Below are 20,801 nucleotides of genomic sequence, written 5' to 3'. Positions count from 1 at the left end.
ACTGTCAGAATCAAGTTGAATTGTACCACATCTAGATGGTGTCTGAGAATTGTTTGGTGGTGTGGGAAACCTCCCACACATCAGAATTGGTGACCAGAATCCTAAGGCCCAAAAGATAATAATGAGTTGGCCATATGATGAGTGGGGCAGAGGAGCTTTCAAGAGTGAGTGACTGGGGGCAGAAGAGGAACCAAGATGGTGGAGTAGAAGGACGTGCTCTCACCCCCTCTTGTGAGAACACCAGATTCACAACTAGCTGCTGGACAATCATCTACAGGAAGACACTGGAACTCACCAAAAAAGATACCCCACATCCAAAGACAAAGGAGAAGCCACAATGATATGGTAGGAGGGGCACAATCGTAGTAAAATCAAATCCCATAATGGCTGGGTGGGTGACTCACAGACTGGAGAACACTTATACCACAGAAGTCCAACCACTGGAGTGAAGGTTCTGAGTCCCACGTCAGGCTTCCCAACCAGGGTGTCCAGCAACAGAAGGAGGAATTCCTAGAGAATCAGACTTTGAAGCCCAGTGGGATTTGATTGCAGGACTTTGACAGGACTGGGGGAAAAAGAGACTCCACTCTTGGAGGGCACACACAAAGTAGTGTGCGCATCAGGACCCAGGGGAAGGAGCAGTGACCCCAGGGGAGACTGAACCAGACCTACCTGCTAGTGTTGGAGGGTCTCCTGCAGAGGAGGGGGGTGGCTGTGGCTCACCGTGGGGACAAGGACACTGGCAGCAGAAGTTCTGGGAAGTACTCTGTGGTGTGAGCCCTCCCAGAGTCTGCCATTAGCCCCATCAAAGAGCCCAGGTAGGCTCCAGTGTTGGGTTGCCTCAGGCCAAACAACCAACAGGGAGGGAACCCAGCCCCACCCATCAGCAGTCAAGTGGATTAAAGTTTTACTGAGCTCTGCCCACCAGAGCAACAGTCAGCTCTACCCACCACCAGTCCCTCCCATCAGGAAACTTGCACAAGCCTCTTAGATAGCCTCATCCACCAGAGGGAAGATAGCAAAAGCAAGAAGAAGTATAATCCTGCAGCCCGTGGAACAAAAACCACATTCACAGAAAGACAGACAAGATGAAAAGGCAGAGGGATATGTACCAGATGAAGGAACAAGATAAAACCCCAGAAAAACAACTAAATGAAGTGGAGATAGGCAACCTTCCAGAAAAAGAATTCAGAATAATGACAGTGAAGATGATCCAGGACCTCGGAAAAAGAATGGAGGCAAAGATCAAGAAGATGCAAGAAATGTTCAACAAAGATCTAGAAGAATTAAAGAACAAAGAAACAGAGATGAACAATACAATAAATGAAACGAAAACTACACTAGAAGGAATCAATAGCCGAATAAATGAGGAAGAAGAATGGATAAGTGACCTGGAAGACAGAATGGTGGAATTCACTGCTGCGGAACAGAATAAAGAAAAAAGAATGAAAAGAAATGAAGACAGCCTAACAGACCTGTGGGACAACATTAAATGCAACAACATTCGCATTATAGGTGTCCCAGAAGGAGAAGAGAGAGAGAAAGAACCAGAGAAAATATTTGAAGAGATTATAGTGGAAAACTTCCCTAACATGGGAAAGGAAATAGCCACCCAAGTCCAGGAAGCGCAGCGAGTCCCATACAGGATAAACCCAAGGAGAAACACACCAAGACACATAGTAATCAAATTGGTAAAAATTAAAGACAAAGAAAAATTATTGAAAGCAGCAAGGGAAAAATGACAAATAACATACAAGGGAACTCCCATAAGGTTAAGAGCTGATTTTTCAGCAGAAACTCTACAAGCCAGAAGGGAGTGGCATGATATACTTAAAGTGATGAAAGGGAAGAACTACTACCAAGATTACTCTACCCAGAAAGGATTTCATTCAGATACGAAGAAATCAAAAGCTTTACAGACAAGCAAAAGCTAAGAGAATTCAGCACCACCAAACCAGCTCTACAACAAATGCTAAAGGAACTTCTCTAAGTGGGAAACACAAGAGAAGAAAAGGACCTACAAAAACAAACCCAAAACAATTAAGAAAATGGTCATAGGAACCTACATATTGATAATTACCTTAAACGTGAATGGATTAAATGCAGCAACCAAAAGACACAGGCTTGCTGAATGGATACTAAAACAAGACCCATATATATACTGTCTACAAGAGACCCACTTCAGACCTAGGGACACATACAGACTGAAAGTGAGGGGATGGAAAAAGATATTCCATGCAAATGGAAATCAAAAGAAAGTTGGAGTAGTTATACTCATATCAGATAAAATAGACTTTAAAATAAAGAATGTTACAAGAGACAAGGAAGGACACTGCATAATGATCAAGGGATCAATCCAAGAAGAAGGTATAACAATTATAAATATATATGCACCCAACATAGGAGCACCTCAATACATAAGGCAACTGCAAACAGCCATAAAAGAGGAAATCAACAGTAACACAATAATAGTGGGGGAGTTTAACACCTCACTTACACCAAAGGACAGATCATCCAAAATGAAAATAAATAAGGAAACAGAAGCTTTAAATGACACAATAGACCAGATAGATTTAATTGATATTTATAGGACATTCCATCCAAAACCAGCAGATTACATTTTCTTCTCAAGTGTGCACGGAACATTCTCCAGGATAGGTCACATCTTGGGTCACAAATCAAGCCTCAGTAAATTTAAGAAAATTGAAATCATATCAAGCATCTTTTCTGACCACAATGCTATGAGATTAGAAATGAATTACAGGGGAAAAAAAGTAAAAAACACAAACACATGGAGGCTAGACAATACGTTACTAACTAACCAAGAGATCACTGAAGAAATCAAAGAGGAAATCAAAAAATACCTAGAGACAAATGACAATGCAAACACGATGATCCAAAACCTATAGGAGGCACCAAAAGGAGTTCTAAGAGGGAAATTTATAGCTATACAAGCCTACCCCAAGAAACAAGAAAAGTCTTAAGTAAACAATCTAACCTTACACCTTAAGGAACTAGAGAAAGAAGAACAAACAAAACCCTAAGTTAGCAGAAGGAAAGAAATCATAAAGATCAGAGCAGAAATAAATGAAATAGAAACAAAGAAAACAATAGCAAAGATTAATAAAACTAAAAGCTGGTTCTTTGAGAAGATAAACGAAATTGATAAACCATTAGCCAGACTCATCAAGAAAAAGAGAGAGAGGACGGTAACAACTGACACTGCAGAAATACAAAAAATCATGAGGGATTACTACAAGCAACTCTATGCCAATAAAATGGACAATCTGGAAGAAATGGACAAATTCTTAGAAATGCACAAACTGCCAAGACTGAATCAGGAAGAAATAGAAAATATGAACAGACCAATCACAAACACTGAAATTGAAACTGTGATTAAAAATCTTCCAACAAACAAAAGCCCAGGACCAGATGGCTTCACAGGCGAATTCTATCAAACATTTAGAGAAGAGCTAACACCTATTCTTCTCAAACTCTTCCAAAATATAGCAGAGGGAGGAACACTCCCAAACTCATTCTACGAGGCCACCATCACCTTGATACCAAAACCAGACAAAGATACTACAAAAAAAGAAAATTACACACCAATGTCACTGATGAATATAGATGCAAAAATCCTCAACAAAATACTAGCCAAGAGAAGCCAACAGCACATTAAAAGGATCATACACCACGATCAAGTGGGATTTATCCCAGGGATGCAAGGATTCTTCAGTATACGCAAATCAATCAATGTGACACACCATATTAACAAATTGAAGAATAAAAACCATATGATCATCTCAATAGATGCAGAGAAAGCTTTTGACAAAATTCAACACCCATTTATGATAAAAACCCTGCAGAAAGTAGGTGTAGAGGGAACTTTCCTCAATATAATAAAGGCCGTATATGACAAGCCCACAGCCAACATCATCCTCAATGGCGAAAAACTGAAAGCATTTCCACTAAGGTCAGGAACAAGACAAGGTTGCCCACTCTCACCACTCTCACCACTATTATTCAACATAGTTTTGGAAGTCCTAGCCACGGCAATCAGAGAAGAAAAGGCAATAAAAGGAATCCAAGAAGAAGTAAAGCTGTCACTGTTTGCAGATGACATGATACTATACATAGAGAATCCTAAAGATGCTACCAGAAAACTACTAGAGCTAATCAATGAATTTGGTAAAGTAGCAGGATACAAAATTAGTGCACAGAAATCTCTTGCATTCCTATACACTAATGAAGAAAAATCTGAAAGTGAAATCAAAAAAACACTCCCATTTACCACTGCAACAAAAAGAATAAAATATCTAGGAATAAACCTACCTAAGGAGACAAAAGACCTGTATGCAGAAAATTATGACACTGATGAAAGTAATTAAAGATGATACAAATAGATGGAGAGGTATATCATGTTCTTGGATTGGAAAATCAACATTGTGAAAATGACTCTACTACCCAAAGCAATCTACAGATTCAATGCAATCCCTATCAAATTACAACTGGCATTTTTCACAGAACTAGAACAAAAAATTTCACAATTTGTGTGGAAACACAAAAGACCCCGAATAGCCAAAGCAATCATGAGAACAAAAAACGGAGCTGGAGGAATCGGCTCCCTGACTTCAGACTATACTACAGAACTACAGTAATTAAGACAGTATGGTACTGGCAAAAAAACAGAAATATAGGTCAATGGAACAGGATAGAAAGCCCAGAGGTAAACCCACGCACAGATGGTCACCTTATCTTTGATAAAGGAGGGAGGAATGTACAGTGGAGAAAGAACATCCTCTTCAATAAGTGGTGCTGGGCAAACTGGACAGGTACATGTAAAAGTATGAGATTAGAACACTCCCTAACACCATACATAAAAATAAGCTCAAAATGGATTAAAGACCTAAATGTAAGGCCACAAACTATCAAACTCTTAGAGGAAAACATAGGCAGAACACTCTATGACATAAATCACAGCAAGATCCTTCTTGACCCACCTCCTAGAGAAATGGAAATAAAAACAAAAATAAACAAATGGGACCTAATGAAACTTCAAAGCTTTTGCACAGCAAAGGAAACCATAAACAAGACGAAAAGACAACCCTCAGAATGGGAGAAAATATTTGCAAATGAAGCAACTGACAAAGGATTAATCTCCAAAATTTACAAGCAGCTCATGCAGCTCAATAACAAAAAAAAAAACAACACAATCCAAAAATGGGCAGAAGACCTAAATAGACATTTCTCCAAAGAAGATATACAGATTGCCAACAAACACATGAAAGAATGCTCAACATCATTAATCATTAGAGAAATGCAAATCAAAACTACAATGAGATATCATCTCACACTGGTCAGAATGGCCATCATCAAAAAATCTACAAACAATAAATTCTGGAGAGGGTGTGGAGAAAAGGGAACACTCTTGCACTGCTGGTGGGAATGTGAATTGGTACAGCCACTATGGAGAACAGTATGGAGGTTCTTTAAAAAACTACAAATAGAACTACCATATGACCCAGCAATCCCACTACTGGGCATATACCCTGAGAAAACTGTAATTCAAAAAGAAAACCATGACTTAAAAAGAGTCATGTACCAAAACGTTCATTGCAGCTCTGTTTACAATAGCCAGGAGATGGAAACAACCTAAGTGTCCATCATCGGATGAATGGATAAAGAAGATGTGGCACATATATACAATGGAATATTACTCAGCCGTAGAAAGAAACGTAATTGAGTTATTTGTAGTGAGGTGGAATTGACCTAGGGTCTGTCATGCAGAGTGAAGTAAGTCAGAAAGAGAAAGACAAATACTGTATGCTAACACATATGTATGGAATCTAAGAAAAATAAAATGTCATGAAGAACCTAGGGGTAAGACAGGAATAAAGACACAGACCTACTAGAGAATGGACTTGGGGATATGGGGAGGAGGAGGATGAGCTAGACGGGGTGAGAGAGTGGCATGGACATGTATACACTACCAAACGTAAAATAGATAGCTAGTGGGAAGCAGCTTCATAGCACAGGGAGATCAGCTTGGTGCTTTGTGACCACCTAGAGGGGTGGGATGGGGAGGGTGGGAGGGAGGGAGACGCAAGAGGGAAGTGATATGGGAACATATGTATATGTATAACTGATTCACTTTGTTATAAAGCAGAAACTAACAAACCATTGTAAAGCAATTGTAGTCCAATAAAGGTGTAAAAAAAAATTCATATGGAACCATGAATAGCCAAAGCAATCTTGAGAAAGAAGATCAAAGATGGAGGCATCACACTTTTGGATGTCAAATTATATTGCAAAGTTATAGTAATCAAAACAGTATGGTACTGGCATAAAAAGAGACGCATAGACCAACGGAACAAAAAGAGAGTTCAGAAATAAACCCACATATATATGGTCAAGTAACCTATGAAAAGGGTCCAAAGAATACACAATGGGGAAAGAATAGTCTCTTCAATAAATTATGTTGGGAAAACTGTATATCCACAAGCAACAGAATGAAATTAGATCCTCATTTACACCATATGCAAAATTAACTCAAAATGGATAAAAGACTTAAATGTAAGACTTGAAGCCACAAAACTCCTAGAAGAAAACATAGGGGAAAATCTCCCTAACATTGGTCTTGGCAATAATTTCTGGATGACACCAAGAGCACAGGGCAACAAAGGTAAAAATAAAGTAGGACTACATCAAACCACAAAGCTTCTGCACAGCAAAGGAACCAATTTACCAAATGAAATGACAACCTACTGGATGGGAAAAAATATTTGCAAACCATATATCTGATAAGGGATTAACCTCCAAACTATACAAGGAAAAAGGAACTCATATAACTCAACAGCAAAAAAAAAAAAAAAATCAATCTGAAAACAGGCAAAGGTCTGAATAGACATTTTTCCAAAGAAGGTTAGCAAATGGCCAACAGGTACATGAAAAGGTGCTCAACATCACTAATGATCAGAGAAATGTAAATCAAAGCCACAGTGAGATACCACCTCACACCTGTTAGGATTATTAACAAAAAGACAAGAGATAACAAGCATTGGTCAGGATGTGGAGTAAAGGGAACTCTTGTATATTCCTGGTATGTAAATTGGTGCAGCAACTATGGAAAACAGTATGGACGTTCCTCAAAAAATTAAAAATAGAACTACCATATGATCCAGCAATACCACCTCTGTGCATATATCCAAAGGAAATGAAATCAGGATCTTGAAGAGATATGCACTCCGATGTTCACTGAAGCATTGTTCACAATAGCAAGATATGGAAACAACCTAAGTTTTGAAGAATGAATGAAGAAAATGTGATATATATGTGATGTATATATGTATACATATATATGTGTATATATGTATATGTGTGTATACACACACACACACACACACACACACAAATGGAATACTATTCAGCCATAAAAAAAGAAATCCTGCCAGTTGTGACAACACGGATGAAACTGGAGGACATCACGCTAAGTAAAATAAGCCAGACACAGAAAGCAAATACTGTACGATCTCACTTCTATGTGGAATCTTTAAAAGTCAAACTCAAAGCCATAGGGTAGAGCAGTGGTTACCAGTGGCGGAGGTAGGGAAAATCAGGACAGGTTGGTCAAAGGGTACAAACTTTCAGTTATCAGATGAACAAGTTCTGGGCATCTAATGTACAGCAGGATGACTATAGTTAATAATACTGTTTTGTATACTTGAAATTTGCTAATAGAGTAGATCTTAAGTGTTTTTGCCAAGCCAAAAAAAAAAAAGGTAGCTATGTGAAGTGATGGATGTGTTAACTTGCTTGATTGTGGTAAGCATGTCACAATGTATTTATACATCAAAACCTGATGTTGCACACCTCAAATATATGCCATTTTTATTTGTCAGTTATACCCTAATAAAGTTGGAGAGATCAAAAAACATATATACATATATATGGCTTTCTTCAATAAAAGTACAAAATATTCAGGAATAAATTTAACAAAATAAAGTGCAATGAAAACTACAAAACTATTAAAATAAATTAGAAAAGATTTAGATAAATTGAATTATATCCCAGTTCCTTGTGTAGAGGACTTAATATTGTTAAGATAACAATATTCCCCAAGTTGATCTACAGCTTCAGTGCAATCCCTATCAAAATCCCAGCTTGCTTTTATTTTTTGCAGAAATTGACAAGTTGATCCTATAATTTATATGAAAATGCAATAACACAAAATAGCCAAAAGATTCTTGAAAAATAAAGAACAAGGGCAGATTCACACTTCCCAATTCAAAACTTACTATAAAGTTACAGTAATCAAGACAGTGTGGCACTGACAAAAGATACACATATTGGTCAATGGAATAAAATTGAAAGTCCAGAAATAAACCCTTACATTTATGGTGAATTCACTTTTTACCAAGATGCCAAGACAATTCAATGGAGAAAGAATCTTCTTTTTAACAAATGGTTTCAGGACAACTGGATATTCATATGCAAAAGAATGGATTTGTATCCCCATATCACACCATACATAAAAATTAGCAGAATGGATCATAGGTCTAAATGAAGACTCAAATGACAAATTTCTTTGAAGAAAACACAGGAGTAAAATTTTGTGACTTTAGCATAGGCAACAGTCTCTTAGATATGGTACTAAAATCACAAGCAACAAAAGAAAAACAAATATATATATATATATATATATATATATTGGGCTTGCTCAAAATTAAAACCTTTGTTGCTTCAAATATAACCATAAAAAAGTGAAAAGACAACCCACCAAAGCAACAAAATATCCAGCCCCTTATCAGGAAGTATGAAGACATACAACTCAATAATGAAAAGATAAATAAGCTAAATTTTTTAATGGGTCAAAGATCTGAATATACATTTCTCAAAAGAAGATATATTATTGGCCAATAGCATGAGATAAGATACTCAACATCATTAGAAAAGTGCAAATCAAAACCACAATGAGATACCCCTTCACAAAGAGTATAATGTGTTGGCGAGGATATGGACAAAATGGAATCATATATTGCTGATAAAAATGTAAAATGGGAGGCTTCCCTGGTGGCGCAGTGGTTGAGAGTCCGCCTGCCGATGCAGGGGACACGGGTTCGTGCCCCAGTCTGGGAAGATCCCACATGCCACGGAGCGGCTGGGCCCGTGAGCCATGGCCGCTGGGCCTGCACGTCCGGAGCCTGTGCTCCTCAACGGGAGAGGCCACAGCAGTGAGAGGCCCGCGTACCGCAAAAAAAAAAAAACGTAAAATGGTACAGCCACTTTGGAAAACAATATGACATTTCCTCAAAATGGTAAAAACATAGAGTTACCATATGATCCAGCAATTCTCCTCCTAGTTATCTCCCCGAAAGAACTGAAAACATATGTATACACAAAAGTTTATACATGAATATTCATAACATCATTATTCATTATAGCCCCAACTCAAACTTCCATCATCTGATGAATGGATAAGCACAATGTGGTGTATCCATAAAATTGATTATTATTCAGCAACAAAAAGGAAAAAAGTACTGATACTTGCTGCAATATGGATGAATCTGGGGGGAAAAAATGATACTAAGTGAAAGAAGTCAGTCACAAAATGGCACATATTGTATGATTCCACTCATATGAAATGTCCAGAATAGGCAAATCTATAAAGCAGAAAATAGGTGTGTTTACCCTGACTGGAAAGATGAGGAGGGCAATGGGAAGTGTCTACTAATGGAATGATGAAAATGTTCTGAAATTGATTGTGGTGATGGTCTCAGAACTCTCTGAATATTGCTAAACACCACTGACTTGTATGCTTTAAATGAGTGAATTGTATGGCATGCTAATTACATCTCAATAAAGCTGTAAAAAAGAAGGAGGGAAGGAAGGAAGGGAGACGGGGAGGGAGGGAGGGAGGAATGGAGGAAAGAAAGAATGAAAAGCATGCAATGATGGGCTTTAAGGCAGTAGATGATCCCACCTATGTTAAGAGAAATAATTCTAGCTAGAGAATTGGGGAACTGGTGGGGGGATGGGAGTTAGACTAGAGGTAAAGAGATTAGGTAGGAAGCAGTCACTACAATCCATACAGAGGTGTTGAAAGCCTGAGCCAGGGCAGAGCAGTGAGGACAAGTTGGAGATATTTTGGAAACTATCCCAAGGTGGCAAACTTTCTATGAAACAAACATTCCGTGTTCTGCATGAGAGTAAATGGCATGAGTATAAATTAACTCAGTGCTTGGGGAAATAGCTTAATAACATGTTAAAAAGGTCTTAAAATGTTCATACGCTTTGGCCCATTTCTAAGTCCCTATAGTAAGAAAAAGTTTTTTAACGTTTTAAGCACAAAATATGTATTATAGCATTATTTATGAGGGAAAGCAACCTAAATGCCCAATAATAGTGGACTACTTAAGGAAATGGTGGTATATCCATACAATTCAATATTACACAGTCAATGAAATACTTAAAACGTGAAATTATATAGGAAAATATGTTATAATATTAAAGAAAATGGAAATAAAACAGGAAATTGCATACAATGTGCTCTTAATGTAAAAATGTCTAATGTAATTAGTAAATGTTTACTAATTGTTTTTCTGCATATCGTTATGAGTTTTATTTGTATCAAACTTTTCTTTATTTTCTACAAAGACAGTTCATTACTTTCATCAGAAAAGTACATTGGATTTCCTTTTTTAGCAAAGCAATAGCCCTATTATTCTTAGATTTGAAGGACAATTCCATAGCCATCCTTCACACCTTCTTCAGGGTTTCCTGGAACATATATTTTGCCTGGCAGGAGTTAGATCCCACTTTTGTGCTATCTTCATCCACCCTATCTCAGCTGTGGCCAGAGTCTTTCATGTCCTACAATTTGATTCCCAGAGAATCCCTCTGGTGTTTGTCCTTTGATAAATAAAGCCAGTCCCACTGAAATCTGCCCTCATCTCCCACCCGTAGAGAATGGCAAGTACTCACTCTCTCTCTGTCGAGTGATGGTCCTGCCAGGCAGAGGAGAAAGCGGGACTTGCCACCAGTTGGAGCCCAGGCTCCCAGAAATGGGGAGACTGCCTTGAGCCTGCCTCTTTGCCCGTCCCCAAAAGTGAGTGTGCAGAACAGGTGAGTTGATGTACCCACCACCTCACGTGGAATGAACTTATTTTTAAATATATTTCAACTCATTACTGAATGTGTACCACAGTCAGACCCAGTTCTGAAGCTGGGTACAGAGGACGTGTAGGGGAATACAGAAGACTTCTGAGATCAGGTCACAGCAGTTGGAAAGCTTACCACCCGCAGGAAGCTTCCTTCTAGTGTCCAAAGCCTTTTACTACCATGCCTTCCAAGCCTCGCCCATCATCAGTTAGAAAGCCGATAAAAAATTTTTAAATAAATTAAAATATTAATTAATTAAAAGTAAATGATAGCCAACCAATTACTCTGCCAGGCAGCGGGTTTTCCAAGTACCACCTCTAACTCTTGGAACATCCTTGCTGTGGAGTCCACATCCTCTTCCCTAGGACTTCCAGCCATGGGTCCATTCCCAGAAGCCATCTCCAAACAAGTCTACCCCCTTTCCCATCACACGTGCAGCCTCCCTGCCCCCGAGTTCTGCAACCTCTCGCCTCCGAGCGCACCATCCTCCTCAGACAACCCCTTAGGTGTCCAGATTCGGGTTTTCTTATCCTGGCCTCCCTCTCCCTGGCTGCCCTCCTCCCACTACACACTGACAATCTCCAGGCCTGAGCGTGGCTGGCACCTGACTCACCTCAGTGCCCACCTGCACCCGGCGCAGAGTGACATTCAGCCAAGCCTGTGGAAGAAGCCAATGCCCACGGAAGCCTCTGCGCTCCACAGTACCAGCTCAGGTGTCACCCCTCCAAAAGCTTTCCTGACTCCCCAGGTGGGCTCCTCTTCCCGCTGTAGACTCCCAGAGCACCCCTGCTCTCAGTAATCACAGCATGGCTAAGCGCCCCAGTCGCGCGGCCTCCCTCTAACCCTGGGGACTTTGTGAGAGCAGGGACTGTGTCTGGTCTTCCAGGCGTCCCTGGAGTCCAACCCTAATGCCTCACAAGGGCCTGGCAGTGAGGGAAGCCGAGGCAGGAGGGAAGGGTGAAGAGTGAAAATAATGAATGAGAAACTGAGTGAGAGAATGAATAGAGGGAGGGAGGAGGGGATAGCAGCTGAGGTGGCCCCAGTGCCCTGACTGCCAAAACAGAGGCCAAGTGGAGGAGCTGAGCTGCAGGAACGGGCGCGCTTACCGAGTCCGAAGCGGGTCCGGCGAGGTCAGAGCTCCGGGAGGGCGGGGCCGGGGGCAGGGCGGGCAGGAGGGGGAGGGGCTGGCAGGGGCCCCGGACGCTCAGGGGCAGGAAGCTGCCGTGCTGGGTGGGCGGGAGGCGGAGGCCCGCGGACCGGCGCTCCAAGGCTCCCAGTGCTCGCTGCGCCCGCGCCCCGCGGTCCTCGCTGCGCGCCACCATGCCCTCCTACACCGTCACCGTGGCCACCGGCAGCCAGTGGTTCGCGGGCACCGACGACTACATCTACCTCAGCCTCGTGGGCTCCGCGGGCTGCAGCGAGAAGCACCTGCTGGACAAGCCCTTCTACAACGACTTTGAGCGCGGCGCGGTGAGGACGCCCGGCCCTCACGGGCTGGGGTGGCAGGGACAGGGTGCGGACGTCGGGGCGGCTGGGATCCAAGTTCGGGGGCGAGGGGCTCTGAGAGGCCACTTAACTGGGCAAGCGCTGTGACCACCATTACTTGTGCCCCACGTCCAGATGGCATCTCGGCTGTGGGGAGAAGGCGCAGGGCTGGGGGTCCAGAGGCCTGAGTTCCATCCGGGCCTGACCACTAGCTCACTCTGCCCCCTCTCTGGGCCTCAGTTTCCCCAAATGTAAAGTACAAGGGTTGGCTTCAGGCTGGTCTAGGAGTTCGAGCCGGTGGCCCAGAGTGGCACTAGCTTATGTCTCCACACCTGGGCAGCTCACATTCTCAGGAGAGGAATGCAGAGGGAAAGAATGAGAGACCCAAGCCAGGAGAAGCCTTTGGCAAACCTGGAGGTCGTCGCTGGCTCCCAGCAGAGTGTACACCAGGGAACACTTCCACCCTGAGTGTGAGGGCTCAGAAGAGGAAGAGGGAGGAGGGCTTCCCCTCTCCCCTCCTCACCAGAGACCCCGGAGCCTGAGAGTTCAGGGAGCAAAGGGAGCCCGTGTTGACTGCACGTCTAGTCTGTGGTGCCAGGCGCTGTGTGAGGATTTATTCAGAAGTGGGCTCCGCATGCTGACCTGGCCGTGAATTCCAACCTGTAGCTTTCTCTGTGAGCAGCACAGCAGGTGACGATCCTCGCCAAGTGTTTGGTGTGATGTGCCCAGTCCACTGGGCTTATTAAGTGCTCATTACTTAAGTGCCCATGAAGTGACTATTGTGACAGCTCCAACACAGTACAGGTGCCCAGGAAATATCTGTTCCCTTCTGCCACCCCCAGCTTCTGAACTGGACCAAAAAGACTTAGATTTCACAAAGCTGTCTTTTTTATCTCTTCATTATTTGGTTGAACCATAAGGAATTGCTCATAGTTGACTATTTTTGACAAATAAAACTGGCAATTTCATATGGTTCAACCAAATACTTCTTGGATAATATTCATGAAGCGTGTTTTAGGTCTGCAGAGCCTAAAGTAAGCAAATAATAGCCCACTCCTTTTCCAGATTCCAAACTACCCAGGAGCCTCAGAACCTCGCTATAAGCCCATCTGACACTTAGCCAAGTTTGTCATATTAATGTGGCTAGAGTATCCTTCTAGAAGAGTTAGGTGTTGAGTATAAGATCTACCTCCGATTGTTTGGTTTCCCCAACCAGGGAACTGGCCCAGAGGATGGTGGTGCAGGAGGGCTAATGAGTCATCCATTTGGGATAATGACACCCTCGGCCGTTCTGAAGCACCGTCAGAAATAATTATTTCCATTATTTCATGGATTCCCCCAACACTTATGGGAGCAGAACAGGTCACAGACTTCTCTGCCTTTATAAGTGGTCCGCAGTGGGTCCGTTCTCCACACACGGCACACATCAGTGTGCAGCATAAGCAGCCGGGTGTGGCTTGTCAGAGGGGAGGTACGGGGGTGTGACCATAAAAGGGTCGTTAGAAGAGGGGTGAAAGCATCCCTCTGTTCATTATTTCCCCACCCTGAGAATTCATTCAAATGACATTATGATTACACACTTCAGTGAGAGTCCCAGCAGCAAATTTCAGGAGAGATTTGCATGTCACATGTCCATTGTGGTGAGAGGGGGCAGGTCAGGAGGGGCACTGCAGGGGAATCGCTGGCTCCAAAAGGCTCTTTGAAAAAAAATCATCTTTTGAGAAAGCTTCTGCTTTTGCAAAGTTATTCCACACTTGGTCTTGCACAGCCCAGAGCTACCTCCTCAATCTCCAGCCAATGCCTCTTAAGGACAATCCGTCCCATTTGGGTAAAGGTGAAGGAGAAATCTTAGAGGAAATACGTGCAGAGAAGATAAGGCTATAACCCATTTTACCCGAAAAGTGTTACAATCATTATAGATAATAACAGTTACAGTAACAACAATAAAGACTTTTTCTGGGCAACCAATTCAGTCATTTCCAGGTCATCGGCAGGTCAATACTGCATTCTCCCATGCAAAATTCAGTCCTATAATGGATGGGACTGATTTTTTTCCCAATAAATTGAGTCACAAATCCCTGGTTATTCTCATCAGAGTTCTGCCAAGTGATTCAGGACAGGACTGGGAATTGGAGTCCTTCGCAGGTGAGATTGTCCTGTCAACCGTCACGCCATCTGCTGGGAAAGCCCAGTCGGTGGACCCACATAGCCCAGAGACGTAGCCCAAATTTAGCAAATTGATTTGTTTCTTTGGCTCTGTCGATTTAAAGTAATTCAAGTCCCGATGGGATAAATTTCACAGATCCGAAGATTTCTGGGAAATCTTACCTGACCCTTTTTCATTCCCTGGCAGCACTTTTAGGAAAGCGAAAGGCAGTAGGGTGATGCTTAGTATATCATCCTTGAATGTACTCAGTACGTGTGAACGAGTCTTACAACTACACTTCTTAAATATTTTCTGTGAATATTCTTACAATATATTCATGAAGAATGTATTCTAGAATACCGCCTTCTCAGAAATGATAATATAGTACTAAAGAGTAAATATTTCCTTCTGACCCTCAATCTCTCTATCCCCCACCTTCCCTCTCTGTCCCATCTCTTCCCTACATTCTGCTTTTTCTTCCTCCTTCTCTTCCTTCCTCTGCTCCCTATTCCCCATAATTCCCCATGTCCCTCGTTTCTCTCTTCTTTTCTGCTCCAATTTCTCCCTTCTGCTGTCTCCTAGATTCCCCCAGCTCCCCCATTCTTGGCTCCCTCAGTCTCCCTAACCACTGCCCCTTTTCTCCCTCTCTCTGCCCCAGCCTCTCCCTTGTCCACCCCTTAATCATCTCCCTCTGTCTCTACTCCACAGCCCCCTCCCACCGCCTACCAGCCCCTCAATAGCCCCCTCCAAGACAGGCAGTCCAGGCTGGACCACATCATGACTCTTCTCTGTCCTTGCTCTAGCAAGGATCTGGGGCAGAAACAAATGAAACCTTTCTTTAAATGCTGATATAAAGATCAAGCAGGGCTTCCCTGGTGGTGCAGTGGTTAAGAATCCGCCTGCCAATGCAGGGGACACAGGTTCGAGCCCTGGTCTGGGAAGATCCCACATGCTGCGGAGCAACTAAGCCCGTGTGCTACAACTCCTGAGCCCGCATGCCACAACTACTGAACACCTAGAGCCCTTGCTCTGCAACAAGAGAAGCCATCACAATGAGAAGCCCGCGCACCGCAACGAAGAGTAGCCCCTGCTCACCACAACTAGAGAAAGCCCGTGCGGAGCAATGAAGACCCAACTCAGCCAAAAATAAATAAATAAATAAATTAAAAAAAAAAAAAAAAGATCAAGCAAAAAAGTGGCCAGCTAACAATTTGCTGAAATATTCAAAAGCCTTAAAGCTGTGTATCCAATAGAGGATTGAGAGCAATGGGTGAAATCAGCAAACTGGCCCTTCTGAGAGAGGACTGGTGAATATCACGTTTCCCAGGCTCCATGTCTCTTTGCAGTGTCTGACCACTGCCCCCACCACCTCTGCCCCGAGAACTCCATGCTCCAGCCTCCTCCTCTCACATGCGAATTCCCCACCTCCTTTCTCTACATTCAGAATGCGCTACCCATTCCCCTTCCTCTCCACTCAACTCACCTCTGGAATCTTACCAACTCCCAAGAGCTGCCTCAAATGCCACCTTGTAGGAAGCTTTTCCTTGTCCTCCACCCCACCCCACATTGCCCCTTCACACTCCATGGAGGACTTGAACCAGGGATCAAAGCCAGGTCTCCTGGCTCCCAGGCCAAGGCTTTTCCCACGATGTGGCCATGGGAAACAGTGAGAGGAACCCAGGTTGGGCCACCACACAGGTGTGGGTTCTAATCGTGGGGCCACCAGTTACTCACTAGCATGGTAGCTGCCTGACCTCCCTGAGCCTCAGTTTCCAGCTGTAAAATGAGATAATCATCCACTTGGCCATGCACATGTACTGTATTTTTTGAGGGCCTCTTATGCGCTGTGCCATCCATTGTTGATACTGTACACTGTGCAGAATGGACATGTGATATTAACGTGTCAAGGCAAATTAGTCAACAAACACAGTATCCACCCAGCATACTGGCCCAGGGAGAGGAGGAAGGAAGGTCGTCACACCCTGTAGCTCTTTGTATCTTCCTAAGACCTGACTTTGCTGTTTGACACACAGGATCCTGAGATCTTCCTGGAGGCCCCTCTCTATCCCCTGTGACTCTCCAGCAGTGGCTCCCTTGGTTGCCAGTGTCAATGTCACCAGACTTTGTCCCTGAGACTGCCTGAGTTAGGTGGGACTGAACTCGGGCCCTGGTTCACCTCCTGTAGCACCGGGCCTGAAGCCAGGGCCAGCCAGAGACAAGCCGGACTGGCAATCCTCTCCCATTGCAAGACCCTGTCAGATGGCCTACTGAGTCCCTATAGGTCTGTCCAGTGATTTCATCCGGGTGAAACTCCAGGGTCCTCTGCCAGGTGCCTGTGGGTCACTGGGAAAGGGTGACCTGGAGGGCCCATTCTCCTGTGACTGCACCACAGGTGTGCCCAGGGTGACCCTGCTCTCCCTTCTCTCAGAGAAGTTACTCCGTCTCTACCTTATCAATCCCCACCCTCAGCTGGACATCTGGCCCTCCCTCTGAGAACCGCCCCGGAGAGGCTCCCTGGGCCTCATCTCTCTTCCCTTTGTGATCCAAGGCTCCTCCCTCCCATGAGAGTTTTCCACCTCAGATGCTTATGGCGCCTGTTACTTTAGATGGCCGTCCTCTCCCCCTTCGCCTCAGCCTTCCTGGCATCAACCTCCCAGACACCTGCAGCCTCCTGTAGCCCCTCGGAGCCACAGGAAAGCCACTTCCCTTGGAGCAGCCACCCTGAGCCCAGGCCCAGGCCTCAACACACGCTGACTCCCTTTGCTGGGCCCCCTTCTCCATCCTCACGGGAATTCCCTTCAGGTTTTGAGCCAAGTTGTTTCTGCTCATGGGCTCAATTTCTTCCTCCATCTCTACTTCTGGCTACTCAATGTGGCACATGTAGTCAAGCATGGACCTCAGCGCAGGGGCCCGTGCTAGCTCAGAGCCGCTCGCAGGCAGTGTGGGACTTGCTGAGCCCCCAGGAGTCAAGGAGGGAGGACCAGGTGGTTCTGATACACACAGCAGCTGGTGACCTGTGCCTCTGGAGAAAGGAGCCCACTCAGGCATCATGTCATTTGGATTTCTCAATGGTCCTGCAAGCTAAGCGTGATCTCCCCTTGATAGATGAAGAAACAGCCTCAGAGAGTGAAACAGTTTGCCCTGGCCCATGGTCAGTTACTTTGGAGCTGGGATGAGAACTCAAGGCCCCTGAGGTTTTCTGAGCTGCCCTGACACTCAGGCTCACCTCGCCCTCTGCCCCTCGCTGCCCTCCCTCCCGTCCTCGGTGGGAATCTCTGTCTTGACCCCGCAAGAGGGCCACGGTCTCTGCAGATACTCATGGCAGGTGGGACTTCGAATGGGGTGGGCCCTGCAAACGTCCAGTCTTAAGCCACCAGTCCCCACTCTGCCTCTCCAGGTGGGCCCCTTGCTTCATCAAAACCTTCCTGCCCTGGCCCACTGATGCCTCAGCTCAGGGGCCTCCCTTCTCTCCCCACCCCTGGGAAGCCACCCAACAAGAGCTGTGCCCTTCCTTTCCTCTCCCTCCTCCCAGCTCCTTAGGTCATCCAGCCCCTCACTGGGACTCCTCTCCCAACTGTATCCGGGGCCTACCGCCTTCTCCCCACGCATCGGCACCCTGTGGTACAGACAGGCCCCTCTGCCTGAGGTCCCACAGGCCCTGGGGGGCAATGCTCTCTGTGACCTCGCCTGTGGCCCCTGGTATCCCATAAGACACACTGTGGGGCAGGAGGGTTCTTTGACCTGCAGGATGGGCATCTGGCAGGACAAATGTGCTGGCACACCTGTTAGGGACCCAGCACACAGGCTGGCTCCTCTGTCCCCAGAAAGTGTTTCTAACCGAGGACCCAGGCCCAGACCACCGGGCACTAGGAAGAGACTTCCCTTTCTGACCACAAGCATCTGGCATCTGAGGCAGCCAGGACATGCGAGCTGCTCACTGTGCTCAGAGCCAAGGGCTTTGCTGAAAATGTTCAACTTCCCACTCCCTTTAACAAGTCCTCCCAGGGGTCTCCTGGCATTTGGAGGGAGAAGGGTGGAAATGGGGATGCATGGGGTCATGTGCGAGATGAACACCCTTCCCCTCCACTTACTTCACCATCACACTGAGAACTCTAAGCCTGCCACCGAGGAAAAAGTTCAAAGATGGGTGAAATCTGGCTTAGAAAGTGCCTCAGAGGGCATTGAGTCTGGGGCTCCCCAAACCTACTGGTCTTTGGAACGCCCAATGCAATGCTTGAGCCCCCATCCTTCCTTCCCATCTGCCATCCAGAGCTGCACATACGCAGATCATGCAGCAGCCATGGAGGGGCTGCCCTGCACTGCCACTGTGCCAGCCCGTCTCCTGGGGTCAGGAGCCTGGCAGCAGCCTGGGGAGCAGTGCTGCACATGGCCTGAGGTAGCAAGGCCGGCCTCAATCCACCAGTGTGCCTTGGATATAGTGGAAACTGCTTATCTGATTTTCTTGGCATCACTGTGGCTCAGTGAACTACAGAGGCCCCAGGACAGCTTGAATCTGTGTGACTTCACTTTTATCTGAGCCTCCCTGTTTGCACTCAGTTATTTGCCCCACTGAGAATGAGAGAGATATGGAAAGGCCTGGATTGGAATTCCAGCTGTGCCAATTAGTAGTAGAAGTGGGGCTTACTGAACCTCACTGTCTTCATCTGAGACACAGGTCGTAACTCCCCACTCCTCCCAAAGTTGTTGTGGGATCTATAGCAATGTCAGCAAGCCCTTTGCAAGGTGTAAAGGGCTGCCCTTGTGTGCGAGGGCCAGTTTGTCCATCTAGCCCTGTAAGGTAGCAGGGCCAGCGGCCTTGTCGCCCTTGTTGTGAGTGGGGGCAGCTGCAGAGGCCCTCACCGAGCCTGGCCTGGCACTGGGCTGTGCGCAGACAGCAGAATGTCTCTCTCTGAGCAGTACCATCCCTTGCTCACTAGACTTCCATCTCCTAAGGGTAGAGCTGGGGAATTGGCCATCTCTGTCACCCAGGGTGCAGCAGAGCCGTGCCAAGGGCAGGCATTTGGCAGACATCTCAGCTAAATGGATTGAGGGTGATTCAAAGGCTCAGGAGCTCCCAGATGGTCTGACTTCCCTTTTCTCCTCCTCAGGTTGATTCTTACAATGTTATAGTTGATGACGAACTGGGCGACATCCAGCTGATCAGAATCGAGAAGCGCAAGTACTGGTTCCATGACGACTGGTACCTGAAGTATATCACGCTGAAGACGCCCTGCGGGGATTACATTGAGTTCCCCTGCTACCGCTGGATCTCAAGCGAGAGCGAAATTGTCCTGAGAGATGGACGAGGTGAGCGGCTCAGGCCCCTTCCACTCCCTGGGCTTCCGGGAAATGAGAGAGTTTGCAGGCACTCCTTCCTCGAAGAACTGTATCCATGGGAGTAATAACCATTCTCTCCGTGGTTGAGCACCTGCTTCATGCCTCGGTGCACCTGTAGGAGGTGTGACCTTCCTCCAGGTACTAACAAGCCCCAGGTTCAGAGGGGGAAGTGACAGGCCCCAGGCTCCATCCAGCCATGTCCCCTCTCTGCTATAAAGTCCTTCAGGAGAAGATTATGACCCACTTCTTGCCAGAGGGTAACTGGGGTCCCTAGTAACACATACCCCTGGGACGTGCCCCTGGATGGGCAGTTCTTCAGCTGAGTTCTCAGCTCTCGTCTCTGTGAGGTCACAGTAGGGCTTGGGCTCCAGGGACCCCATGCGGGCCAGGAAAAGGAAGGGATTGACCAGGAGTGCCTGAGTGCCAGCTCAGAGGGGCTGTGGGCAGGCCTGGTGTTCGACGGTCACCAGTCATGAAACTTGAAGACCCGCTTTTTGCTGAAAGTGAAAAGAACCTAAAATATACCCTCTTAAGCAAGACCCTCAAATGTGCAAACCCCAATCTGGCACTTCCTCGGGAGGCCATTCTTGGAAAGAGACACGCAGCTGGCCTGGCTGGAGGAGGAGGAGAGAGGAGCAGATGGCGGGGCTCAGCCAAGGCCTCTTTCCCCCTGAAT

General features: G+C 45.4%; 1 protein-coding gene across 3 annotated transcripts in view; it reads left to right on the top strand.

The window, feature by feature from the left end:
* Positions 1-12,353: 12,353 nt before the first annotated feature.
* The window catches only part of ALOX5 (arachidonate 5-lipoxygenase), a 58,635-nt gene continuing 50,187 nt past the window's right edge, over positions 12,354-20,801 (top strand). For all 3 annotated transcript variants that reach the window (XM_007446787.1, XM_007446788.1, XM_007446789.1), the window contains exons 1-2: positions 12,354-12,627; positions 19,897-20,095. In XM_007446787.1, coding sequence (XP_007446849.1) covers positions 12,478-12,627; positions 19,897-20,095 — 349 coding nt within the window. In that variant the 5' untranslated portion in view covers positions 12,354-12,477. The remainder of the gene's footprint in view (positions 12,628-19,896; positions 20,096-20,801) is intronic.

This window comes from Lipotes vexillifer, unplaced genomic scaffold (genome assembly GCF_000442215.2).
Source record: "Lipotes vexillifer unplaced genomic scaffold, Lipotes_vexillifer_v1.1 scaffold1237, whole genome shotgun sequence".
NCBI lineage: Eukaryota > Metazoa > Chordata > Mammalia > Artiodactyla > Lipotidae > Lipotes > Lipotes vexillifer.
Note: the sequence above shows the minus strand (reverse complement) of the source record. Positions and strands in the feature narration are given on the sequence as shown.